This window comes from Phalacrocorax aristotelis, chromosome 22, assembly GCF_949628215.1.
Source record: "Phalacrocorax aristotelis chromosome 22, bGulAri2.1, whole genome shotgun sequence".
NCBI classification, from domain to species: domain Eukaryota; kingdom Metazoa; phylum Chordata; class Aves; order Suliformes; family Phalacrocoracidae; genus Phalacrocorax; species Phalacrocorax aristotelis.
The window spans coordinates 8,011,189-8,035,633 of NC_134297.1; the positions used below are offsets into that span (position 1 = coordinate 8,011,189).

A 24,445-nucleotide genomic window follows, 5' to 3' on the forward strand; every position below is an offset into this window, starting at 1 on the left:
GGGTTGAAGTACCGCCTCCGCGCCGCCGCTATTGGCCGGAGGGAGAACGAAGGGGTGGAGGGAGGAAGATGGCGGCGGCGAGCGGCGGTGGGTTGCTGCGGCGGTGGCGGAGGCCCGCCGAGGGCCTGGGCCGGGCGGTGCGCACCGTCTGCGGCAGCGGGCGGGCGGCGGGGGCGCTGCGGGCCGAGCAGCTGGCGGAGCGGCTACGGAGGAGCGAGGAGGAGAAGCGAGAGGTGAGCGGTGCGGCGGTTAGGCCGGGCAGAGCGCTGAGGGGGCGGGACTACAACTCCCGGCGTGCACCGCGCCGCTGGGGCCCACGCGTGGAGCGGGGGCGGCTCCCTCGCCCTGCCCGGCCGTGGCCCTCCCGCCCCCCGCGATGGGCGGCCGCGGGTGGGGACGGGCTGGCGTTACCGCCGTGCCGAGGGTTTTTCCCTCCCCGCCTCGCCCGGGCAGGGGGGATGGTCCGGAGCGGGGAGTTGCGGGTGGTCATCCCTGTGTGTGGCCAAGGGAGATTCCAGGCGGCGGGGTGGGATTGTGGGGAAACGCCTCTGTGAAGCGAGGCGCGGGTGGGAGGTCACGCGGGAGCCAAGAGCCGTTTATCCTCCCCACAGATCCCCAAAGACCCGGTGCAGAAACGGATTCGGGAGCTCGCTGTGCTGAGCCAGCAGCTGCAGCAGGTGCACCCCAACGTCCTGGCCAAAGTGCTCAAGCAGGGAACCCTGTACCAGAACGAGGAGATCGTGGTGATCAACAAACCCTATGGCCTCCCAGTGCACGGTGAGGAAAAGCTGGCTGTGCTGGTGCCGTAGAGCAGGGGAACGGCGATGGCTCGCCCTCAGTCTCGCTTCTGTGCCTGGTGAAATTATGGAGACGGTTATTCTGGGAGTTACTGAAAAACACCCAAAAGACAACGCAGTCATTGGTCCCAGCCAGCACGGGTACACGAGGGGAAAGTCCTTTTTAACAGACTTAATTTCCTTCTATGACAAAGTCACCCACCTGGTTGGCCAAGGGAAGCCAGTGGATGAGATCTTTTTGGATTTCAGTAAAGCTTCCAATCCTGTCTGTCACAGTCTCCTCCTGGACACAATGTCCAGCGCACAGCTGGGTAAATACGTAATGCAGCGGGTGAGCAATGGGCTGACAGGTCGGGCTCAAAGGGTCATAGTAAATGGGGTTACACTGGGCTGGTGACAGTCACTAGAGCGGTTCCGCAGGGATCCGGATATCTTGGGGCTGGTGCTCTTTAGTGTTGTCATAAATGACTTGGATGCAGGACCAGAAGGAATGCTAATTAAGTTTGTTGATGACACAAAGCTGGGAGGAGATGCTGACAGTCTTGAGGGCAGTGAGGCCCTGCAGAGAGACCTAGACAAACTGGAGAGCTGGGCAATCACCAACCATACGGAGTTTAACAAGGGCAAGCACTGGGTTTTGCCCCTGGGGCGTGGCAGCCCTGGATGTACAGACAGCCTGGGGAACGAGGGGCTGGGGAGCAGCTCTGCAGGGACCCAGGGGCTCTGGCCGACGGCAGGTTGAACAGGAGCCACCAGCGTGCCCTGGCGGCCCAGAGGGCCAGCTGTGCCCTGGGGGGCATCGAGCCCTGCATCGCAGCCGGGCGAGGGAGGGGATTGTCCCGCTCTGCCCCGTGCTGGGGTGGCCTCACCTCGAGTGCTGCGGGCAGCGTTGGGCGCCACAGGACATTAAGGGTATAAAGCTACTGGAGAGTGTCCCGAGGAGGCCACGGAGCTGGGGAAGGGTTTAGAGGGGAAATCGTACGAGGAGCAGCTGAAGTCCCTTGGTTTGTTCAGCCTGGAGCAGAGGAGGCTGAGGGCGGCCCTCATGGCGCTCTGCAGCTTCCTCCCAAGGGGAAGAGGAGGAGGGGCAGGTGCTGATCTCTTCTCTCTGGTGACCAACAACAGGGAACGAGGGAACAGCAGGAAGATGTGCCAGGGGAGGGGTAGGCTGTGTATTAGGAGAAGGTTCTTCCCCCAGAGGGTGATGGAGCCCTGGAACAGGCTCCCCAGGGAGGCATCACGGCACCAAGGCTGGTGATATTCCAGAAGCACTTGGACAAGGCCCCCAGAGACACAGTGTGAATTTGGGGCTGTCCTGTGCAGGGACAGGAGCTGGGCTCAGTGATCTTTCTAGGTCCCTTCCCACTCAGGACATTCTGTGATTCTGCGGCTCCGTGGTGCCAGTGGGGGATCCTCTGCTTCCGTCCTCCCTGCGCTGAGGTTTCCCTTCCCAGGGTGGGGCGCGGGGAGTTTGCCACCTTTAGATCACAGCCTTCACCTCACGTTTTGTGGGTGATGGAAGGTACACGGGGAGGTGAACGTCTCCGCTGATGGCTTCGCCTGTGGGTTATGCAGGTGGCCCTGGGATCAAGAATTGCATTGCTGACGTGCTGCCGATTTTGGCCAAGATGTTGAAGAACATGAAAGCCGAACCCCTCCACCTCTGCCACCGGCTGGACAAAGAGACCACGGGCGTGATGGTGCTGGCATGGAGCAAGGAGGCAGCTGAGAAGATCCGGCTTCTCTTCAAAACTCGTCAGGTGGAGAAGATCTACTGGTAGGAAAGGTCTAGGTGGGGAAGCAGCTTTGACGGGCCCGTAGGGTTTGAAGAAGGGGTGAGGGGACAGCAGGGTGTGGGGCTGTGCATGTCTTCCTTCAAGCATCGTTTTACGGGGATGAGGGGAGGGTTCCCTTCCTGCTAGAGTGACCCCCTGCAGACCTTTGCTTTCCCTCCCCAGGGCCATTAGCCTGGGGGACCCAGACCCCACCGAGGGCATCGTGGAGATACCCATGGTGGAGAAGGAGGTGCGGAGCCACCAGTCACACTACAAGGTGAGCGGGATGTCCTCTGGGCCGCCGTTCTGGCCTTGAGTTCCCTGCCCCGGCACCCCGCTCCTGCCTTCCCGCGGGCTTACCCTCTCGCCGCCGTTCAGATGACACTGGCCCCCAACTATCGCCTGTCTCCTGAGGATGGGAAAGTGGTGAAAATCCGCAAGAACCGCAACGCCGAAAGCGCCGTGACTCGGTACCGCCTTCTGGCTAGCTCTTCTGCCTGCTCGCTGCTGGAGCTCCAGCCCATCACGGGTAAGGCCTGGCTGGGTGTCCCTGGGGTTGTGTCGGCTCCTGGGTCCGCTTTCTCTGTGGCTCTGCGGCCAAGAGAAGCGGGAACTCATTGTTAGATGCCACCAAAATCCTTTTTGGGCTGAGGCTCTGGGAGCAAGCCGCCCTGGGGTGATGGTTTGCTGCCAGGCCACTCTCTGGTTGCCAGTGACTTTGGCAGGGGATTAGCCGACACCGAGGGTGGCAGGAGGGAGCCAAGGCCTGGCACCCTCGGTGAGTTGTCATGTTTCTCCTCTTTTCCCTTCCCTCCTCAGGGGTGAAGCACCAGATCCGGGTTCACCTGGCCTACGGGTTGGGGTGCCCCATCCTGGGGGATCACAAATACTCGCACTGGAGCAAACTGGCACCCCAGGTAAGGCAGGTCCTGCATCGGGGGGAGCTGCCAGAGCCGGATCCAGGGCCCAGCAACCCCTTTGTGTCCCCCCACTTCCACCGGGGCTGGTGTTTTCAAGTCCTGGCTGAAGAGGTGGGTTTGTGAAAGGGATGTTTTGTGTCCTCGCTGCAGAAGCTTCCTGAAATCACCTTGAAGAGGCTGAAGCTGGAGCAGAGCAAGGCTCGCCACCTGCCCCTCCACCTCCATGCCCGCCGGCTCTCCCTGCCCCTGGGCGAGCGGATAGACCTCGTCTGCAAGCCACCCCTCTTCTTCCAAAAGACCCTGAAGAAGCTGGAGCTGGATGTCGCTAACGACTAACGAGGCAGGACGGGAGCGGTACGCTCTACCTCCGCATCTCCAGCGCGCGGTAGCGCTGGGTCCAGCCGCTCTGCAGCAGTGTCTGCCTTGGAGCCGGCACTGCGATGAAGTCTGTGGTCTCCCGCTCGCCAGAGACCTCCTGCGCTGGTACCGGTGTTGCTGGCTTCAAACCAGGTACCTGCGTGAGCTTCTTGCCCCGATTTGGTGCAGAAAAGGTGGCCGGACACGCTGAAAAGCCTCTTGTTCAGACAAACGTGGCTGGGTAGAAACTGGGCTTTGCCCAGTGCATGTTTTGAACTTGTCTCTGAGCAATAAAAGATGCAGTTCCTGCGGAGGTGAAGGGTTGCGTGTCTCTCTGCGCTCGGGGCGGGCGGATCTCGGTGCCTGGGCAGGTTTGATCGCACCCGGGTGCAGTCCCTGAGGGCTGTCGCTCGTCCCTCCGGAGCTGTTCAGCAGTCTCTCCCTCACATCCTGGCGTTCTGTGTTCAAATTTAGAGACTCCTTTCATTCGAAAAATCCATCGAAAGTGCAATTTGGCAGCGGCCGTGGGTTTTTTTTTCGCTGTGCCGAGAAACTGTGCGGGGAGTTCCTCTGCTTGGCTTGGCCGAGCAGCTCCAGGACTCCTCCTGCTCTGCACTGCCAGAGGTGTTGGCGTGGGTTTCTGGGGGAGCGTTTACACTGCTGGGAGAATTTCTTCTATCCCACCACTCCATATTCCCTTATCGCTTATATTCAGACACCGTTGTCGGGATCCTGCTTCCTCGGGAGCTTGCCTTGGCACCAGGTTCCTTCCCCCATGCCCCAAGAAGGAGGCAAGAGGGGAGATCCAAAACCTGGGGAACCACGTCCTGCCTCAAAATCGCAGCCACAGGCATTCAGTGTGTCTTGGCCTGTCCCCAAAAGCTTGGGGCTTGAGCAGCAGGACTTTTGCCAGCCCCTCTGGTTGGTTTGGGTGCAGGAAAGGGCTCTTTGTAACCCCGCGGGGCTGCCGCGTACCTGGCTGGGGCATTTCGGTAGGGTGATGCCCTGTCCCCTGCCTCCCCGCGCCTCACACATAGCTGGGGAGCCCCACACCCCTCAAACATGCCGCCAGAAATACACCTTAATGAGAGAGGGATGTAAAACCACGAGGAGCCGGGGAGCGGCTGCGGCCGGGGAGGAACGCTGCCTCTTTCTATTTTAGGGTGTGCTATTTGCAAAAAGGCTTCCCCCTGTAATTACCAGTCAATTTAACGTGCCGTCTAAGCTGTCATTTACAGCCGTTGGGGACGGAGCGCTTGGCGAGCGATGCCTGCAGCCCTACAAAGTCACTCCTTGAGCTGGTCACGCCTCAGACAACGCCGGAGCCCCTGGACAGCAGCAGCAGTCACTGTCGTCTCTTCCTCAATAGAAAAATGTCTCTCTCCCACACGGCTGCCGAGTACATGCTCTCCGATGCTCTCCTCCCGGATCCTGGTGGATCCCGAGCCAAAGGCCTGCGGCTGGAGCTGCCGAGCGATCGCCTGCTGAAGTTTGTCACCGTGGGGCTGCCCCTCTTCCTCGTCTCGCTGGCTTTTGCCCAGGAATTCTCTGCCGGTGAGTCGACGCTTTGCAACGGGGATTTTTGGGTCACGGACAATTGCCGACAGTGGTTGGGTTATCACTGCAAAACTCTCGTGTTTGCACCAGCACGGTTGTGGTCTGAGGTGGAGCAGCCTGGAAATCTAGTTTTAGGAACTGTTCTTTCTCAGGGATATTTATTAATTGTTTTTAATGGATTATTGGTCACTGGGAAAGCTCAGGACCGGTGGTGAATCAACGCCCCGCCTCGGCCGCTCGCCCCCAGCACCTTTGGGGTGCCGCAGGGTTGTTTCCGAGGAGGAGGAGGGTGCCGGCAGGGCGTCTCAGGGTATGCGTCCCGCCAGCGTTTTGAGGGCAGCACAGAGGGCTGCATTGACAGTGCATCATGCCCTCAGGCTAAATCCGACCTCGGGCCGTTGTCCCACTGGGATTTGGTTTGACTCCGGTTTCTGGGCAGTTTCCAATTCCCTCCCCACCCCGTGCGCCCGCGGCCAGGCTCAAAGCGTTTGTGTTTGGGAAGCGATGGTAAAGTCCTTGCTGGAAATCGCAGCGGTGGGGAAGGACAGCTGTAAAGCGGCTGCGAAAAAGGCTTCAAAGTGATGCGTTATACATAATTGCTCTCCTGCAACGCCTTGGTACCTGGCTGTGGAGTGGGACCTCGCCAGACCTCCGCGGCTGAGGTTCACCCTTCTCCTCACCCTAGGCTCGCAGATCAGCTGCTTCTCTCCCACCAACTTCACGGGGAAGCAGTCCGCCTTTGTTGACATGGCTTGCTGGGACTCCCTCGTCCACCACGGCTTTGATGCCGAGGGCCACGCCGTCACCAAGTCCCTCTGGGCTCTCAAGGTACGGGTTGAGTTCACATCCCGGTGCCCTCAGGTCCCATCCGGGTGTGCGGCGGAGGTGAAACAACTCCGCGCCGCTCGACACCTGCTCGTCTCCTTTGCCCAGGTCTTCCCCTACTCGCTGCTGGTGGTGGCGGTGCTCATGTACATGCCTTACCTGCTGTGGCGTTACGTGGCCGCTCCCGCCCTCCACTCCGACCTCCTCTTCATCATCGACGAGCTGGACAAATCCTACAACCGTTCTGTGCGCCTGGTGCAGCACATGCGGAAGGTCCAGCAGGCCAGTGCCGAGCCGGAACAATTCTGGGAGGAATACGAGAGGTGAGAGTTCTGGGTGGCCTCGACCAGTCACGGCGTCCCTCTGAAGCCCCTCCGTGTGGCATTGGCTGTGGCCATGTTCAGGCCGGGCTTGGTGAAGCGACTCACTTTTGGGGGGTGGCTCTAAGTCCCTGGTGTGTCCCCTCTACCCCCAGGGCCCGCCGGGAGAGGTATTTTGAGTTCCCGTTGCTGGAGCGCTACCTCACCTGCAAGCAGCACGCCCACTCCCTGGTGTTCATCTACATCCTGAGGAACCTGCTGCTGCTCCTGTTCTTGGCTGCCACCTGCCTCTACCTGGTCTTCCTCCACCTCAACATCTTCTTCCAGGATGAGTTCAGCTGCTCCATCAAAACAGGGCTGCTGCAGGCGGAGCCCCACATACCCCCGCTCATCCCCTGCAAGCTGGTCTTCTTCTCCGTCTTCCAGCTCATCAGCCTCTCGGTCGGCGGTGTCTACGTCCTCCTCATACCTGTCGTCATCTACAACGCCCTGCAGCTCTGCCAGTGGGACAAGGGGCTGCTCTCCGTCTACGAGATGCTGCCCGCCTTCGATCTCCTCAGCCGCAAGATGCTCACCTGCCCCATCAACGACCTCAACATCATCCTCCTCTTCCTCCGGGCCAACATCTCTGAGCTGACCTCCTTCGGCCGCCTCAACGCCGTGAGCGCCTTGAGGGAAGCCACTGCCAACAAGGAGGACATCGATACTGTCGTCGACTTCATGACGCTGTTGGCTGGGCTGGAGACCACCAAGCCCAAACACCATGCTTGCGCCCCCGAGGCCGACGGCAGCACGTCCCTCGCCAACAGCGGGGCTCCAGGTAGGCTTTTTTCGGTAGCGAAGACTTCTTTGCTCCCCTCTTGCCTCCTGCACCGCCAGATCCCACACCGCCAGATCCCAGCCTGTGGGGTGAGGCCAGATCCACCGTTGCCCTAAACCCTTCGCCAAGACCTTCAGGTTTTGGGGGAGGGATGGGGGGTTGCCAGGAGGGCCAACGGCTCCGTTTACAGCCGGAGATGGGTTCTGGCAGCCCGGATTTGATGCGACTGCGAGCCCACGCGTGGGCAGGAGTTGCTATAGGAACGGAAAGCGGAGAGCTTGCTGCTTAAATCCAAGCTCTGGGCAAAACGGAGGGTCCCCATTTTTGGTGGAGAGAGCAGCCCAGCCTGCTGGGAGTGGAGTTGGGAGCTTTAAATCCTGGGTGGGGGGGTGGTGCCTGCCCCCTTCTCCTGTTAGCATGGCACTGGTGGGCACTGTGCGGAGATGGAGATGGGTCTCTGAGGCAGAGCTGCATCTCTTGGGGCCTCCCCAGGCACTGCTGCTCCCTCCCCCACACCCTTTGGGTTCTGGGGAGCCGGAGGCGCCTCCTCCGCAGCCTCATGGGGATCCCCAACCTGGCAGGGCGGGAGCCAGGATGCCTGGGCTCCTTTCCTGGCCCTGAACACAGTCTGAGGGCTGTGGTTTAAAAAAAAAAAAAACAAACACCCAGATTGAGCTGTTTTTAGCATCCTCGTTGGCATGGCAACCACAGGGCTAGCACAACTGGCGCTCGGGCTAGTTGTACGCTGGTGGAGAAAGCCCAAGATCCCAGTTCGCGATCACCCAGTTAATTAACTTCCTCCTCTTTTCCCCTCCTTGCCCAGAAGCAAAGCCTGGAGCGGAAGCCATGGGAAAAGCCTCCCGGGACTCACTGGGCTCTGCCTGACCCCAGGAGCAGGCAGCAGGCGGGGCGGCTGCTGCTGGTGCCTGCCCAGTCGGTCTGCTGGGATCCAGTTCGATCTAATCCTTTGTTGCCAGTGTTCCTCGAGCGCATTAAACTCCGGTTTTGATACAGCCTGGTGGGGTGACGTCTGTAATGGGACGGCGGCAGCCGGGCTGAGTTCACCTGTGGTTGGGCTTCCCCTTCCTACGTAATGTTTTCCCAGAAAAAAAGGTTAAACAATCAATATTTTTGTGCAGAGACTCTCTCGGATGTCTTATTCTGAGTGCTGGGTGCTTCTTCCGTGCCTATTTCCCTGCTGTTAGGGAGGGAGGACTAAAGGCTGCTCCTCTGAAGAAAAAAAAGGGACCCAAAAATAAAGTGAGCCATTTTATTAACTAGTTATTAACACAGGGAGGTGGAAGGCACTCGCTACTGCTGCAAAGCAACACGCCCTGTGTCCCAGCCCCAGCATTAGCGTTTGGTTGTGGGGTTTGGGGTTTTTTTGGCAGAGCTCCTCTCTCCGCCCCTCAGACAGAGGCCAGGCCTTGGATCCTGCGAGCACCCTGCTGTGGGGGCCAGCTGCTGATGCCCGGAGAGGTTGGGGTGTCCTGGGGGGGAGCCAGGACCAGCTCCACAGGCAGGGAGGAGCAGCGGTGAGGGGTTCAACTCCCAGCAGTGTGTCCTGCTGCTTGGCTTAATGTAATTTTTCATAGATTTTCATTTTAAATTGGCCTTTTTAAAATTTTATTTTTCCTCCCGCTGCAGCCTTGACTTCGGGCCAAAGAGAAGCTGGAAAGCGTTTAATTAGTAAGCGAGTAATCAAGCCAGCCGCCTCCCCAAATCGGAAGGGCATGGTGCCAGCAGCCCCGAGCTGCTTGGCGAGAGGTCTGAGCTCCCTCTGACGTCCCCTCCCCTAAATCCCCCGGGGTTCTCTGGGGAGGAGAAGCAGCTCCCTCACTCCGGCTGTTTCGGAGAGCCCCGGGGTTTCCCCTACAGGCAGGGCACCCATGAGGAAAGGGGGTGCAGGCAGACCCCAGGTGTTGTAGAGGGTGCAGGACTCGTACTCGCAGGGCCACTCGGCCCAGGCGTAGCGCAAGCCCAGCACCAGCGTCCTGCAGCCGGCCAGGGCCAGCGTCACCGTCTGGGACTCCACGGCCACCACGGGTGCCGGCAGCCACCCGCATGGGGACGGCTGGCTGGAGCAGCAGACCTGGGTGAGGCAGGAAACCTCCGTCAAGGTGGGCTTCCCTCTTCCAGCCCCGGGGGAAGCTCTTCCTCCCTCCTCACCTCGAACGCCCGCGGGTCCCTCTGACGGCAGACAAGCTCCTGGCTATAGGTGAGGTTCAGCAGACCCCTGGTCACCTCCAGGATGGCGTGGGTCGGGTACGGCCCCTGGAAAACCAGGTCTTTCTCCCCATACGCCACGGCCCTGGCGCCCAGGTGCAGCCGGCGGGCGACATTCTGCTTGTCCCGGGGGTGGATGCTGCCGAGAAAAGGAAGGCAGCACGGGGTTGGTGTCCGATAGCTTCATCTCTGCACCCTCGCCCCGCCGGGACTCGCCTGCCGTAGGGAGAGCGCTCATCGCACAGATCCATCGCCACAGCCATGAAGGTGCCAGGCATCCTGGCGTTGGGGACAACCCCCAGATCGGCTGTTTGGTGCCAGCGGAGCCGGGCGAAGCTGTCGTTCAGGTTCTGCCGGCGATAGGTGGACAACTGCAAGGCAGAGGGGTGCAGGGGTGGAGCTGGGTAAGCGGCCGCTGCGGTCCCTGCCTGGGATTCAGCACCCCAGCAAGACATGTCCGCATGTTCACGGCATCCTCTCCCTCCCACCCGCTTGGAAGGGGCCTCCAGGGTGCGAAAGGATGGGTAAAACCTCCCCGAGCGTCATGACGCTGTCCCCACGGGGGGGTGGGGGTCCTGCCCCTTGTCCCCCCGCCTCACCTGCACGAAGCCGAATGGGAGGAGCGGCTCCGTCTGCCCAGCTGATCCGACGTGGAACGCCCGGCGCCAGTCGGCGATGAGTGCCGGGAAGGTGCAGTTGTACTGGTCCGTGTGCAGGAAGGCGTTGGCCTCCCCTGTCCCCAAAAATGAGGGGCCACTGAGCGCCTGGGGGAACAGTGGGGGGCTGTTCCATGCTGGGGAGGGGGGAAAAAAATGGGGGGGCTTACCCTGGTACCAAGCGACACCCCGCAGCGTCATGTTGAGCAGCGGGTGGATCATGGCGTTCCAGAGCACGGAGGGCGTTTGCGGGCCAGAGAGATGCGGGTGCGTGGAGATGCTGGAAGATAAAGCCGGGCGTAAGGGGAGTGTAAAACACAAGGCTGACCCTGAAGCTGGGCCTTCAGGAGCCAGCCTTGCATGGTTTAAGCAAATGCTATGCAAAAGTGGAGCCCTGGAGTCCCCCTCTTCCCCTCACCGCCTGCTTCACCTGAAAAGATGTGCCTCCCAGGAGGGGATTTTACCCGAGGGGGCACAAAGTGATGCACGGAGGGGAGAGCAGGGCTCCGGGGATGCTTCGGGAGCGGAGGTGGGATGGCAAGGGATGGAGGATGCCCCCCGAGAGCGGCATGGCATGGGGCTGGAGGTGTTCCCACAGCCTCTTCTCTCACCTCCCCACGTCCTCCGGGAGCCCACACGCCCGCAGAGCCCTTGGGGAGGACCAGGCCTCGATGGGGGTGCCCCCCCAGGCCGCCTCCACCAGCCCCACAGGGTACCGCAGGGCCTCGTACAGGTAGCGCCCCAGCAGCCAGCAGACGGCCGAGAAGTAGGTGAAATTCCCATGGCCCAGGTTTTCTGTTCAAGAAACAGAAGGCTGCGAGGGGAAAAAGAGGGGGGAAAAACAACAAAAAAAAGCCATTTCCAGGCTTTTTTTTTGGTGGCACACTGCACTCACCGGCTGTGGGGATGGACCACGGCAAGTCGATTTGCGCCAGGTCCTCCAGCTCCACGTCAGAGCGGGCGGGCGCTGCGGCGAAGACGCGGACGTAGGGGTAGCGAGCAGCGGTGGCGAGCTCCTGGCTGGCATTGGTGATCTAGGGAAGGGTTGGGAGCGTGCGAGGTGCTTCCCTGCCTGATCCCTGCCTGAGGTGGCAGGATCAGGCCGTGTCATGGGGCGCGTACCTGCAAGACTGTCATTGCCATATTGCTCTGCCCACTGCAAAGCCACACGTCCCCGAAGTAGATGTCCCGCAGCGTCACGTTTGCCGAGCCCTGCCCGGCCGTCAGCGAATAGGGACCACCTTGGTCCATGGGGTCCAGGACAGTTGTCCATGTCCCAGAAGGTCCTGGAAGAAGAGGATGGTGTTTGACTTTCATGACCCCTATAAAGACCTCAGGAGCTTTGCAAAGAGGCGGGATGAGCAGCCAACAACTGGTGGGAATGGACAGGTAACGAGGGGAAGCTTCCCCACCGCACAGCCAGGCTGGAGAAATAGATCTTGGAAGCTCTCTGCCATCAGAGGGTCTCTCCTCCTGCAGGAACTTAGGGGTTAAAAAGAATCTCAAAGACAAATGTGTGTCAGAGCAGAAGCTGCTGGGAGGAACCAGGATTACAGGAGCAGCTTGGTGTGTGTGACACCGAGATGTCTCCAGCTAATTTTAGAGGTGCCGAATCGAGGCATAAAGATCTGCTGGAGCTTAGTGTGGCTTTTCTGGCCTGTCTGGGGCCAGATCCCGCAGATCTCCTGGTAGCAGCGGGTTGCTGCTTCCTCACAAGATGCTTCTGGGCCCTCCAGCTTGTGGAGGAGTCCTTTAGGCAGCAGTTTTGCTCCCCAGAGGTGCTGAGCAGACCCCCGGACTTTCTAGGCAGGGCATGAGGCCACCAGGGGAGATGAGATGCCTCCAAGCCCTCCCAGCCTCCTCGAGGAAGGTTCTGCCTGCAGGGACGACATCCTTCAGGGCTTAGAGAACACCAGCAGTATCCTCCAAGGGGGGGATATGTCAGAAAAAGAAGCCAGGAGCGCTCTGGAGATTTCCCCAGAGATGGTTTTGACAGGGAGAGGAGCTAAATCCCCCTCCTCTCCTCTCCGGAGCCTCACTGTTCGGCTCAAGCCCACACGGTGCCACCCACCCCAGCGGCAGCTCAGCTCCTGCTCGGCGCCTACGGGATCTTGCTGTTGGGAAGCCAAAGTGAGCAAAGGCTGGTGTCGGTGGGGAGGGGGACGGCTGAACGCCCCCCACACCCAGAGAAGGGGAAAGCACGGCCCCGGGGGTGCACAGCTGGAGACGTCACCATCACCTCCGCAGCCCCAGAGCAGTGGTGGGACAAACCCAGGGGCAATGGGGCCATGGACGGCAGCCATTTGGGTTCAGACGTGTTCCTTAGTCACCAAAACTACCCGCCCCAGTTGCCCGGTGAGGGTCCAGAACCAACCTTTAACTTGTGCCGTCTTCTTCGCAAGGATGACGCCACGGTCCCCGGAGAGAGCCACGGTCACGGTGGCCCCCGGCTCCCCGTAGCCCCACACCACGGCCCCCGCCGGCTCCTTCTGCAACACCATGTGGTCGCCGTAGTAGGACGCGAAGGCCAGCATCGCCCCTAGGATCAAGAGACAGCACCAACATTGTCTCCAAGAGACAAAAAGCAACAAGAAAAATCCTCCGACTCCCTCTTAAAACACAGATTATTTGAGATGCCGCTTTATTTTACAGCTTCCTTCAGTCCTGATCAACCGAATCAAGCAAAGAGCTGAGGAAGCAGCAGGATTTGAAGTGCCCAAGAGAGTCCAGCCCTACGAGGGAAGTCACCTCCCAAAGCACAGGAGCTTGTGTAACACAGAGTTTGGGTCTGAATATTGGTAAAAATTCTTCTAATAACAGTATGGGAGCATCTTCACCAGCCCAGCCTTGCTAATAAATATGTTCTAATGTATTCTTCCCTTGCAGAAGAAGTTTGGCGAGCAGTGGGATGGGAGCCGCCGGGCACGTGGCACTGGCAAAGGTGCCCTCAGTGGGGAGGGAAGCGGAGGCACCCCCAAAAGCCCCATTTTTAGGGTGTGAAAATAAAACCACGCTTAAAAGGAGGTCAGGGCAACATTTGTGGGCATGGAGAGGCGATCTGGGCAGTGGTCCCCAACGTAGCGACCGAAGTGGGGCTCACAGAGCCCTGTCTCCTCTGCAGCCTGTCCCAGGCTGGGCTTAACGAAGGAAAGAAATTGTGTCCTTGGCCTCTCCGAAATCAGCTGCATCGCTGGTCCCACCGTCTCATGCAACGAGGCTCCGGGAAGGACAAGTTACATAAAATATATGAGTCGAAGGGGAAAAAAAAGAGAAAAAAACGAGACGCCAGGGAAGAGACTGGAGACTATAAAAAGCGGCTGGGAGGAGGGAAGGGAGGAGAGCCCATGAGACACCGCTGAGAAGCCGCATGCGACTCCCACCTTACGTAAAGAATCATCCCACAGCAGCAGCGACATGCCAAGGGCATCGAAGAGGGGCTGGGGAGTGCAAAGGGTGTCAGAGAGGGGCTGGGGGGGGTGCCAAAGACATCAAAGCGGGCCTCAGGAGGGGTGAGAAGGCGTTGAAATGAGGCTGCAGGGGGTGCGAAGGGCGTCGAAATAGGGTTCAGAGCGGTGCGAAGGGCATTGAAGCAAGGCTTGCTGGGTGCCAAGGCCTTCAAAGCGGGGCTCGGGGGGATACTGAGAGTGCTGACGTGAGGCTCAGGGGGGTGCCACGGGCATCAAAGCTGGGCTCAGGGGGTGCTGAGGGCATTGAAGCAGGACTCTGAGGGTACCAAAGGCATCAAAGTGGGGCTCTGGGGGTACCAAAGGCATCGCAGCGGGGCTGGGGGGGTGCCAGGGGTGCCAAAGCGGGGTTTAGGGCGTGCAAAGGGCCCCAAAGTGGGTCTCTGGGTGTGCAAAGGGTGACGAAGTGGGGCTCAGGAGGATGAGATGGGGGTCGAAGCAGGGTGTAAGGGGTGCCAAGCGCCCCGAAGGGGGCTCGTGGGTGTCCTGCCCTCCGGATCTGGCTGCGGAAGGTGCCCGTGGGGCTGGTGGTGTGGAAACAGTCCCCGTCCCCCCCCCCCGAGCCCGTTACCTGCTGCCACGGGAGCCAGGGCCAGTAGCACCCACGCCACCATCCTGGGGGGGACAACGGGGCGTGAGGGCAGCGGGACCCCCAACCCCGCCAGGCCCCGCCCCCGCCCGGCCAGGCCCCGCCCCGTCAGACCCGCCCCCTGTGGGCGTGGCCAGGGTTGCCATTGGGGGGGGAGCGGTTGCCAAGCGACAGCGTCTTCACCACGTCCAGAGGCGCCGGCGCGGCCTGGCCGGGCCCGAGGGGAGGAAAGGGCCGGGGATGGGGCTGGGGGTGCGGGGTGGAGAGGAGGGGGGCCGGGGGTAACCGGAGGCGACCGGGGGGATCCGGGGAACCGGGGAGTTCCGGGGGTCCGGGGGGTTCCGGGGGTCCGGGGCCCTCCGCGACCGCTCACCCCGCCCTGCCCGGGCAGACGCCGCGCAGGCGCAGTTAGAGGCGGCCGTGCGCAGGCGCGGCTGGGAGCGCCCCCTAGCGGCTGGCTGTCCCCGCTCTCCGCCAGCCCCCGTGATAGCGGGTTCGAGTCCCGGCGCTGCCCGGTCGGGAGGGCGGGGGATGCAGGTCGCGACTAACCCCGGCCGTGGCGGTGCAGGGACCCGGGAGAGGCGGCCATGTCCATCCCCTCCTCTGGCACCACCCTGCGGCTGCCCCCCGGCTTCCAAAACCTGCTGGAGGGGCTGGTACTGGAGGTGCTGCGGGCACAGCCCACAGACCTGGTGGCCTTTGCTGCTCAGCACTTCCAAACGCTGCTGGAGCAGAGAGAGGGTGAGTGGCCTGGCCCGGCAGCAGCCATCCCTGCACCTCCATCTCCTGCCCCACGCCGCATTGCCTTCCCACGGCCCAGGGCTTCAGGCCTGCCCCTTGTGCCCATCACCCAGGGCATCAGGCCTGCACGTGTGTCCATGACCCAGGGCAACAGGCCTTCCCCTTGTGCCCATCACCCGGGGTGACAGGCCTTCTGCCTGCGCCCATCCCCGGGGCGTCAGGCCTGCCCCATGTGCCCATTGCTCAGTGCTACACACCTGCCCCTTGTGCCCATCACCCGGAGTGTCACGCCTTCCTCTTGTGCCCATTACCCGGGGTGTCAGCCCTACCCCTTGTGCCCATCCACGGGGCGTCAGGCCTTCCACCTGTGCCCATCGCCCATGGCATCAAGCCTCCCCCTTCCCCAGAGAGATCCGTGGTGTCGGGAGCCCGGCTGGAGGAGGACGAGCTTCTCACCCGGCCCCCTTTCCAGGTAGGCTGCCCTCCCTGGCTGCCCCCTCCCCAGGGAATTTGGGGTGCCGGGAGCAAAGGGCTGGTACCCCGCACCCACCCTGCCCTGCCACCCTTGTCCCCCACCCCCTAAATTTTAGGTTTTCCTGCTTTTCCTCCAGGAGCCAGAGGAGGACATGGAGGACAAGGCAGGGGAGCAAGCAGGCAGCGCTGCATCTATGGACATGGTAAAAAAACCCTGCGCACGCACCCAAAACAAGGCTATTTAAGCCCAAAAACAGCGGCAGGGGGAGCTGACAGTACCCACGGGCACCGACACACTGTGATTCCTCCCAAAAAATCCTCGCCGTGATGCAGCAGAGAGGAGCAAACCCACGGCCGAAGGGGATCGCGTCCCCATAATCCTCCTTAAAAGGGACACCTCCCCAGGGACCTGGCCCGAGCGCTCGCCCCAAATCTCCCATTTGGCGACATCTGAACCCAAAATGAGGTGCCAGGACTCAAAATAAATCCCCTCCCAAACCCCTCCCTCAATTTGCCCACCGGGCTCCTTGCCCTTCTCTTGGGGGTGGGCAACTATCTCCCACCCCACCCTCGCGGCGCTTTTTTAATGAGGATTTTTATTAACGAGGTCCCCGCCGTTATTAGAAACTCTCACCTGAGATTTCTTCCCTAAAAAAAAAACTCGGGTTTAGGAGCTGGGCTGAGCTTGAGATGATATTTTAAGGCTCTATATTTAGGCCCCTGCATCCCTGGAGGTTGTCGAAAATTTAATAGCGTTCCTGCGTGAAGGAAGGATGTGACTTTGCTCCTCTCCCCGCCCTCCTGCAAGAGCCTCCCCAGCATTTTGGGGGACCACAGTGGGGGGACTCCCCACCATCCCATTAAAAAAAGCCGTTAAATTCAGGATTTTTTCCCACCCGGAACAGTTGCAAAATCCTAACCAGCATGAAAGGGGGGGGTGCATCAAAACCGGCTGCTCTCTTTTTGGGGGGGACTGAACCCCCCCAACCCATCCTCACCCAGTTTTGTGTGCGTCTCCCCCGCCTCCTGTTTTTCCTGGGGCGAGGGGGGGCATCTGGCCATATGTGCTTGCCCACAGTGGCACGGGGAGGTGGGGGGGCTCCCCTGGGAAAAACAGGAAGGAGGGATGGGGAAATAAAAGCTGGCGGGGACCCTGTGCCTGGGGCTGGTGCCAAGCAGCTACGCCTTGACCCCCCCCAGCACCAGCTGCCAGCACCCGCCACCTTTTCGCCATCAAATTCCTCCCTTTTTTTAGGTTTTTTAAAGGATTTTTTTAACACCTCTGGGCCACCATCTCAAACCACGACGGCGGGATGTTTCCTGCGGGTCTCGCCAGCCGCGGTGCCCGTCCTCCCCTTTCCAAAATTCCAGTTATTTTATCAGGATTCAGATTTAGGAGATTCTGGACCACCTGGAAAAGCATCACCCCAATATTCCTTCCCCCCCCCTCCAAGCTCCATTTTATGCCCCGGGGTGGGTTGTTTTCTTGGATGAAGGGGCCCAGTGAGGGGAAAAAAAAAAATGCAGAGCCTGGAACAGGCTCAAAACCTGCCGTTAATGATTAGAAATGTTCTGGCATTTCGCGTCCCTCCTCCGCAGCCGCAGCCTGCGGGAGACGTCGGCGCTCGCCGGCTCTGCCAGGACCAGGGGGCCGCGGCCGGAGCAGGTTTCGGTGAGGGGGGTGCCAGCCACCTTTGCATTGAAACTGCGCCTAACCCCCCCCTGTTTTTGTGCAGTTTTAGGGGTTTATTGGTTCCAGGAAGACCCTCCCAGCATTTTACATCCTAGTTTTGGGGTTTGTTTTCCCAGATCCTTGACGCACAGGTCACCCCAAAAACCCTTTCCGCTCGGCTCCCCCAGAACAATCCATCTTCCCTCACCAGACCAGGCAGCAATGGATCTGGAGGGGTTTTTTTTTAAAAAAAAGGGAAAGCGATTGTTTTCCCGTCTAAAAATCCCGGCGGAGCGGCCGAGGCTTTGCCTGGAAGCTGGAGTGCGGTTTTCTGAAGCAGAGCTATTTCTGCCCCCCCGCCCCGCTCGCTGCGCCGGTGGGAAGAGCTGCTGGCGGAAAAGTGGCTCCGGTGGGGAGAGCCGGGTGCTGACGGCTGGCAGGGTGATCGGGGGATGCTTGGGGGGCACCCACCTCCCTGGGTGTGGGGTTTGGGTGCTGCTGGGGGGGGGCAGGCTTGACCCCCATCAGGCAGTGAATCGTGGGGTGAAGAGGTTGAGGTGGGTAGCAGGGAAGGGGTGGGATGGGATGGGGTGCAGGGTGTTCTGGGTGCCCTGGGGAACTGGGGGTGTCAGGGGATGCCACCACCTGCACCCCGACTGGAGTGGCCTCAGGGACAGAGATGGAGACAGGATGGGAACAGAGATGGGAACAGGGATGGGGACAGGGACAGGGGTGAGGATGATGATGGGGAAGGTGATGGGGACAGGGATGGGGACAAAGATGATGATGGGGATGAGCATGGGGACGGGGACAGAGATGGTGGGGCTGAAGATGGGGATGGGGTTGGGGATCATGACAGGAATGGTGATGGGGATGGGACAGGGAAGGGGATGATGACGATTATGGGACAGGGAAGGGGATGATGGTGAGGATGGGACAGGGATGGGGATGATGATGGGGATGGGACAGGGATGGGGATGATGATGAGAATGGGACAGGGAAGGGGATGATGGTGAGGATGGGACAGGGATGGGGATGATGGTGAGGATGGGACAGGGAAGGGGATGATGGTGAGGATGGGACAGGGAAGGGGATGATGATGAGAATGGGACAGGGAAGGGGATGATGATGGGGATGGTACAGGGAAGGGGATGATGATGAGGATGGGACAGGGAAGGGGATGATGATGGAGATGGGAGGGGGCCGATGGTGGGGACGGGGCCAGTGTTGGAGGTGATGGGGATGAGGACAGGGATGGGGATGGTGACAGTGCCAGGAACAGGGATGGTGATGTCAATGGGACGGGGATGCTAATGATGACGGTGATGATGATGATGATGATGCCGGTGATGGCAAAGAGGAAGTTCGGTGCCACCAGACCCCCAAGCAGGACGCAGCCCCTTGAGCGAGCCTGGGGAGGCCCGACTGCACCCACGGGCTGGGAGGTGCCGGCGCCCGGCTGGGGGGGCCATGCCGCATTTCGGGGGCCAGCCGGAGCCAGCATCGGCGCACGGAGCCCACGGGCGACTTATGTGGTTGCTTAGCAACTCTCAAACCCGGATTAGAGGCGAGTGAGGCGGGCGATGCGGGGGGCTGCAGACAGCAGCCCCCCGCATTGCCCTGGGGGTCCCCCATCTTTCCTGGGGTTCTCCTGTCTCACCTTGCTGGCCCCGGTGCCTCAGCATGGTCCGAGGGCAAAAGTGGGGTCCGCAGAATTCACCGAGGGCTGGAAAACGGCTGGGTTTTCAGGTCTGGCTGGAAAACACCCCAAATTTGGGGGGGTTGGATCTCCTGCAAGTAGGGAAGGGATGTCCAAACCCCAAATTCGGAGCCCACCCCCCTCCACCTGGAGCCCATGTTTGGGCACATCACCCCTGGGCTTCAGCGGATACTCAGTGGAAGGCAGTGTCCCTCCATACCCACCCATCCTCATCCTCACCCTCCTTTGGGTCCAAGCCCTAAGTAGGTCGTGAAGGTTTTGCCCCCTTGTGCAAAGAAACCCAGGCGGGCAAAACCCCCCTCCAGCATCGCTATGGGCCAAGCATACCCCCCCAAAAAAATAACCCATCGCTCCCATCTGCTGGGGGTTCACACCTCCCCCCCCCCAAAAAAATAAACCCTCCAAATCTCGGCGCGGGCCGATGGAACCCGCCACGCTGAGGGTGAGACCCGAAAGCGCCGTTAAATATTTGATTGTGTCCTCCACGGGTGATTTTTCTATGACACGAAACTCCGCTGCGAGCTGCCGGCTCCTTTAAGTGTTAGGAGGGAGTTGGAGGCTGTGAAATAAAATTGGAGGAGGTTAAAAAAAAAAAAGGAAAAAAAAAATTTAAGAAACACACCCCCCCCTCCTCCCCACCGTAAAAGCCTGGCAGGGGTGTAGGGCTGATAGGCTCGCCCGGAGGAAAGCGCATTACGTAGGCAAGCGGCTCCGCTCAACTTGCCACCTGCGCCGGGAGAGCCGCCGGGGAAGCGAGACCCTGCCGGAGCCCCTCGCCCATCGCTGGCCGCCCACCCGTCCTCCGCCATGGACTGCTGCAATGTAGGTCCCCCCCCCCCCCCTCCAGCATCTCGCTTTTCTGCATTGAATTTATTATTATGATTATTATTTGACCCTCTCCCTCCTGGAGCGGGGTACGGGGGCGGCGGAGGGGATTTGGGGGTGCTGATTGCGGGGCGGGGGGGTTGTTTGCAGAGTTGGGGGGGATGTGATGCGGCGATGGGTGCTGCACCCAACAGCTCAACCAACTCCGCGCCCGTCCCCCCTGCCCAGTGCTGCTGCAAACCCCCAGTCCCATATTCCGCCCCCTCCCCCCAAAAAACCCTCCCTGTCCTGTTTCGCACCAGTTCAGGACCCGGCAGCCACCCCAGCATCCGACATCCCGGTCAGGAGCACCCCCCATCCCCAAATCCAGCAGCCACATGGGGGGGTTCCTGCTTTTAGTCAGCTTTTTTCCTCCCCCCCCCAATTACTCTCCAGGCAGGATCGGCTGTTGCTTATGGATAAAGGAATAAACTGGGGGGGGGGGAGCAGGGGGCTGTACCTCTCCATCCTCACCCAAGGGTGAGCACCCCTCACCGCCCAGCCGCCAGCCAGCTCATGGAGCTGATCCGGCAGAAAACCACATCCTTTCCCCCTCTTTTCTCCCTTTTCCCCCCACTTTTTTACCCATTCTCCCCCTCTTTTTCTGTTTTTTCCCCCTTTCCCCCCCTTTTTTCCCCATTTTTCCCTATTTCCCCCTCTTTTTTTCTCCTTTTTTCCCTCCTGCCCGTCTGGCGGCACGGAGAGAAGCCCCCATCTACCCTCCTGGGCACGTCCAGAGAGGCAAAGCCCACCCTGGATATAGAATTTCTCCCCCCGGGTATAGGATTTCTCCCTGCATATAGGATTTCCCCCCCCCCATATATAGGATTTCTCCCCCTGGATGTAGTTTTCCCTTCCTGGATATAGGATTTCTGCCCTGGATACATGTTTCCACCCCCTGAATATAGGATTTCTCCCCGAAATATAGGATTTCTCCCATGGATATAAGCTATGCCCCCCCCGTATTTAGGTTTTCTCCCCTGAATGTAGGATTTCTCCCTTATATATAGGTTTTCCCCACCTGTACATAGGTTTTCTCCCATGGATATGGGATTCCTTGCCTAGATATAGGATTTCCTCCCCCAAATATATGATTTCTCCCCTGGCTATAGGATTTCCTGCCCCCAAGATATAGGATTTCTCCCCTGGCTATAGGATTTCCAGCCCTGGCTATAACATTTCCACCCTGGACATATCGTTTCCACCTCGGAGCCGTCACTTAAGCCGCCACCGCTCATTTTTTGCTCCCTTCACCTTTTGCAATGGTAAAACAACCCGAGCAACTTTGCGGAGCCATGGCACGCTCTGAGAGGAAGAGCATCCCACTGCCCACCCCCCAAATAACCCCCCCACCCGCAAAAAACCCCTCCTTTAAAGCAGTCCCGGGGCGATGCGAAGGATGCACCTGCTGCCGACACGGGCACCCAATGCCACCTCGCTCCCCCGCGGGGTTTTTTTCCCCCCCTAGACCTCGGCACCAGGTCTAACCGCTCTGGTGGGATGCGGCAGGAGGGGAGGGGGATGATCTATCCTTGGAGGGGGGACATTTCCCCCCGCCCGGCATCATTCCCTTCCCAAATTTCCTGGTGTTTCTGCCAAAGCCCTGAGCTGGGGTGCGGAGGGATGCAACAGGCGGCGAGGGAAGGGGAAACTGAGGCACGGCCAGCTTGGCTTACAGAGCGTGACCCCCCCCCAGGGTGCCAAAATCCCCCCCCCCCCCCATGGGTGCTCCTCTCCCCGTATCACGGCCCTCGCAAAGCAGGATCCGGCCCCGGTGGGGCTGGGGGGGATTCGGATTCTTGCAGCCAGGAGATGCGGGGAGGGGGATTTAGGGATGAGCAGGGGGGAAGCGTCTTCCCCAGCTGTGCCGTTGGTTGCAAATCCCCCAAGACACCCGCAAGGGACCCTGACTTTCAGCAAAGAGCCATAGTTTTCAGCAAAGAACCCTCAGTTTTTTGGCAAAGGATGTTAAATTTTAGCAAAGGACCCTCATTTTTTAGCAAAAAACCCCTTATTTTTAGCAAAGGACCCTAATTTTTTAGCAAAGGAACCCAATTTTTAGCAAAGGATCCTCAGTTTTTAGCAAAGGACCCTCATTTCTTTTAGCAAAGGACTGTAATATTTAGCAAAGGACCTTAATTTTTAGCAAAGGACCCTATTTTTTAGCAAAGGATGCTTATGTTTTAGCAAAGAACCTGCATTTTTTAGCAAAGGATCCCAATTTTTAGCGACGATCCCTGATTTTTAGCAAAGAACCCTAATTTTTTAGCACAGAACCTTAATTTTTAGCAAAGGATCCCCCTGTTTTTAGCAGAAGGGCTAATTTAGGACCTTATTTACTGGCTTAACTTGGCGGGGGGGTGCCCTTTCCGGGGTGCCCCCAGCCGTAACCCTCCCGTTGCCGCTGGCAGGAGGGAGCCTGCACGAAGCTGGACGAGGACATCCTGGACATCCCCTTGGACGATCCCGACGCCAACGCGGCAGCTGCCAAGATCCAGGCTAGTTTCCGCGGCCATATGACCCGCAAGAAGATCAAAGGGGGTGAGATCGATCGGAAAACCAAGGACGCCGAGTGCGCCAACAGCACCCGCGGCGGCGACCTCCGCAACGGCGACTAGGTACACCCCAAATTGCCCTTATTTCCCCCAAAACCGGGTTGGTATTTTTAACAAGGATGCTGCGCCCAGCGTCCTTCCGATTTGGGATGGAGAAAGGTGGGTTTTTTTTTTTTCCTTCCCAAGAGGCGAAAGCACGCAGGGGCCGCCTGCCTGCCCTAATTTTGGGAGCGCGCCGTAGTAGTTAGCATGGGAAGGCGAAGCCCTAGATTTGAATCGAATTTCTCCCTTAGCAACACCACCCCGAACGCCTCGCCTCAGCACATGCTATTTTTAAAAGCCTGTGTCACAGTCTCCTGGCAGGAAAAGGTAAATTTAAAAAAGCGCCCACGGTGCCGAGGCCGCGTGGCATCGGTGCCCCGGGGGGGTGGTGCCGTACCCCATCCCAGCGGGGTGAGGGGGGGAACGGCCCTGGCTACAGGGAGGTTGGTTTGGGGTTAGCGGCGGGGAAGGCGTGCTGCCGCCCCGGCAACGTGTGCGTGCGCGCGGGGGTGTGTGGTGGGGAGGCAGCTGGGGTGCGGTGGGGGTGCAGGGCATGGGGTGCGGTGGGGGTGCAACGGGGGGGCAGTGAGGGGGCAGTGGGGATGAACCGGGGATGTGGTGGGGAAGCAATGGGGATGCAGTGGGGATTCAGTGGGGATGCAATGGGGTTCCAATAGGGAAGCAGTGGGGGTTCAGTGGGGATGCAATGGGGATACAGCTGCACATTGCAAATCGTGAAGCTCATTAGGTGGGCCGAGCAGGCTTGCACCCTGGGTATGGGCTCCAGCCCCAGGTGAATGGGGTTCACCCCCTAATCCCCCCCCACCGGAGTCCTCCAGGCAGGGTGTCCCCCTGGCTCTGGGATGGGGCTGGGCGAGGGCAGGTGCAGGCAGCGGCGGGTGGCAGGACAAGGCTGCAGGAGCAGGGCATGGGCAGGGTGCAGGCAGCGTGTGGGTGGGCGGCAAGTAGGGCAGGGGCAGGGTGCAGGCAGGGCAGGGAGGGGGCGAGCAGGGAGAGGGTGCGCGGTGCAGGAGAAGGGGGTGGGCAGGGTGCAAAGAGGGCAGGGCAGGGTGCAGGCAGCATGTGGGCAGGGTGCAGGCAGGAGGGCCGGCAGGGAGGGGACAGGGTACGGAGAGGGTGCATGATGCAGGAGCAGGACATGGGCAGGGAGGGAGCAGGTTACAGCAAGCAGAGTGCAGGAGCAGAGTGCAAGTGCAGGCAGGGTGCAGGAGTGGGGTGCAGGTGCAGGCAGGGTGCAGCAGTGGGGTGCAGGTGCAGCAGTGGGGTGCAGGTGCAGGCAGGGTGCAGCAGTGGGGTGCAGGTGCAGCAGTGGGGTGCAGGTGCAGGAGTGGGGTGCAGGTGCAGGCAGGGTGCAGGTGCAGCAGTGGGGTGCAGGTGCAGCAGTGGGGTGCAGGTGCAGGCAGGGTGCGGGTGCAGGTGCAGCAGTGGGGTGCAGGTGCAGCAGTGGGGTGCAGGTGCAGGACTGGGGTGCAGGTGCAGGCAGGGTGCAGGTGCAGTGGGGTGCAGGTGCAGCAGTGGGGTGCAGGTGCAGGAGTGGGGTGCAGGTGCAGGAGTGGGGTGCAGGTGCAGGCAGGGTGCAGGTGCAGTGGGGTGCAGGTGCAGCAGTGGGGTGCAGGTGCAGGAGTGGGGTGCAGGTGCAGGCAGGGTGCGGGTGCAGGTGCAGCAGTGGGGTGCAGGTGCAGGAGTGGGGTGCAGCTGCAGGCAGGGTGCAGCAGTGGGGTGCAGGTGCAGGCAGGGTGCAGCAGTGGGGTGCAGGTGCAGCAGTGGGGTGCAGGCAGAGCTCAGGTGGGGCTGACCGCTCTCTCCTCACTTGCAGGGGCCACCAGGTGCTGGCCCAACGCCCCTCACCGCTGAGCCCCCGCCGACCGCCGAGGCCAGGAGCCCCCGCTTCGCCCCGCCGCCCCCCGCATGCGCCCCCCGGGGCCCCCCCGCAGCCGGCGGCCCCCCCGCCCCGGCCCCTCCCCGCCCCAATAAACGCCCCTGCCAGAGGCCCCGGCCTGTCCTTGGCGCCTTTCAATGTCATCCAGCGGAGCGGTGAGGTCACAGCGCT

The 24,445-nt window shown here is 60.4% G+C and overlaps 4 protein-coding genes across 10 annotated transcripts; 3 read left to right on the plus strand and 1 right to left on the minus strand.

Annotated features, from left to right (window-relative positions):
* The first annotated feature begins 39 nt into the window (after positions 1–39).
* RPUSD4 (RNA pseudouridine synthase D4) lies at positions 40–4,162 on the plus strand. Its single transcript, XM_075116334.1, has 7 exons — positions 40–233; positions 612–777; positions 2,373–2,574; positions 2,756–2,849; positions 2,951–3,101; positions 3,392–3,489; positions 3,643–4,162. The coding sequence occupies exons 1-7, from the start codon at positions 69–71 to the stop codon at positions 3,826–3,828; spliced, it is 1,062 nt and encodes a 353-aa protein (XP_074972435.1). The 5' UTR covers positions 40–68; the 3' UTR covers positions 3,829–4,162.
* A 148-nt stretch (positions 4,163–4,310) lies between these two features.
* Positions 4,311–8,322, plus strand: PANX3 (pannexin 3). The gene is made up of 5 exons (XM_075116333.1): positions 4,311–5,403; positions 6,092–6,234; positions 6,340–6,554; positions 6,707–7,371; positions 8,195–8,322. Exons 1-5 carry the CDS (start codon positions 5,223–5,225, stop codon positions 8,254–8,256), a joined length of 1,266 nt encoding a protein of 421 aa, XP_074972434.1. The 5' UTR covers positions 4,311–5,222; the 3' UTR covers positions 8,257–8,322.
* Positions 8,239–14,717, minus strand: SIAE (sialic acid acetylesterase). Of its 4 annotated transcripts, none has more exons than XM_075116327.1 (10): positions 14,289–14,717; positions 12,628–12,792; positions 11,376–11,539; positions 11,149–11,287; positions 10,865–11,048; positions 10,424–10,533; positions 10,197–10,330; positions 9,814–9,968; positions 9,541–9,736; positions 8,239–8,457 (listed from the first exon to the last, which is right to left on the minus strand). In XM_075116327.1, the coding sequence occupies exons 1-10, from the start codon at positions 14,329–14,331 to the stop codon at positions 8,239–8,241; spliced, it is 1,509 nt and encodes a 502-aa protein (XP_074972428.1). In that variant the 5' UTR covers positions 14,332–14,717. The 4 variants fall into 4 exon arrangements, with proteins under 4 accessions (XP_074972428.1, XP_074972427.1, XP_074972429.1 ...); XM_075116326.1 differs by lacking the exon at positions 8,239–8,457 and adding an exon at positions 8,628–9,463 and having other exon boundaries at positions 14,490–14,715; XM_075116328.1 differs by lacking the exon at positions 8,239–8,457 and adding an exon at positions 8,628–9,463 and having other exon boundaries at positions 10,985–11,048; positions 14,289–14,715.
* Positions 14,460–24,384, plus strand: LOC142067574 (neurogranin). Of its 4 annotated transcripts, XR_012664098.1 has the most exons (7): positions 14,460–14,526; positions 14,873–15,047; positions 15,455–15,519; positions 15,659–15,724; positions 22,189–22,395; positions 22,626–22,701; positions 24,212–24,384. XR_012664098.1 is itself a non-coding variant. In XM_075116340.1 (6 exons), the coding sequence occupies exons 2-5, from the start codon at positions 14,894–14,896 to the stop codon at positions 22,393–22,395; spliced, it is 492 nt and encodes a 163-aa protein (XP_074972441.1). In that variant the 5' UTR covers positions 14,469–14,526; positions 14,873–14,893; the 3' UTR covers positions 24,212–24,384. The 4 variants fall into 4 exon arrangements, 3 of the variants coding, with proteins under 3 accessions (XP_074972441.1, XP_074972442.1, XP_074972443.1); XM_075116340.1 differs by lacking the exon at positions 22,626–22,701 and having other exon boundaries at positions 14,469–14,526; XM_075116341.1 differs by lacking the exons at positions 14,460–14,526; positions 22,626–22,701 and having other exon boundaries at positions 14,828–15,047.
* The last annotated feature ends 61 nt before the right edge of the window (positions 24,385–24,445 follow it).

What these genes read in the sequence shown, in the direction of transcription:
- LOC142067574 (XM_075116340.1), top strand. Translation starts at nt 14,894, where the DNA reads ATGTCCATCCCCTCCTCTGGCACCACCCTGCGGCTGCCCCCCGGCTTC. An exon ending in GCTGCTGGAGCAGAGAGAGG is followed by an intron (nt 15,048 to 15,454) that starts GTGAGTGGCCTG and finishes CCCCTTCCCCAG; the next exon opens with AGAGATCCGTGGTGTCGGGA. An exon ending in TCACCCGGCCCCCTTTCCAG is followed by an intron (nt 15,520 to 15,658) that starts GTAGGCTGCCCT and finishes CTTTTCCTCCAG; the next exon opens with GAGCCAGAGGAGGACATGGA.
- SIAE (XM_075116325.1), bottom strand. Translation starts at nt 14,331, where the DNA reads ATGGTGGCGTGGGTGCTACTGGCCCTGGCTCCCGTGGCAGCAG. An exon ending in GTGGTCCATCCCCACAGCCG is followed by an intron (nt 11,049 to 11,148) that starts GTGAGTGCAGTG and finishes TTTCTTGAACAG; the next exon opens with AAAACCTGGGCCATGGGAAT. An exon ending in TCCCATTCGGCTTCGTGCAG is followed by an intron (nt 9,969 to 10,196) that starts GTGAGGCGGGGG and finishes TCTGCCTTGCAG; the next exon opens with TTGTCCACCTATCGCCGGCA.
- RPUSD4 (XM_075116334.1), top strand. Translation starts at nt 69, where the DNA reads ATGGCGGCGGCGAGCGGCGGTGGGTTGCTGCGGCGGTGGCGGAGGCCC. An exon ending in CAGGTGGAGAAGATCTACTG is followed by an intron (nt 2,575 to 2,755) that starts GTAGGAAAGGTC and finishes TTCCCTCCCCAG; the next exon opens with GGCCATTAGCCTGGGGGACC. An exon ending in GCCACCAGTCACACTACAAG is followed by an intron (nt 2,850 to 2,950) that starts GTGAGCGGGATG and finishes GCCGCCGTTCAG; the next exon opens with ATGACACTGGCCCCCAACTA.
- PANX3 (XM_075116333.1), top strand. Translation starts at nt 5,223, where the DNA reads ATGTCTCTCTCCCACACGGCTGCCGAGTACATGCTCTCCGATGCTCTC. An exon ending in TGCCCAGGAATTCTCTGCCG is followed by an intron (nt 5,404 to 6,091) that starts GTGAGTCGACGC and finishes TCCTCACCCTAG; the next exon opens with GCTCGCAGATCAGCTGCTTC. An exon ending in TTCTGGGAGGAATACGAGAG is followed by an intron (nt 6,555 to 6,706) that starts GTGAGAGTTCTG and finishes CTCTACCCCCAG; the next exon opens with GGCCCGCCGGGAGAGGTATT.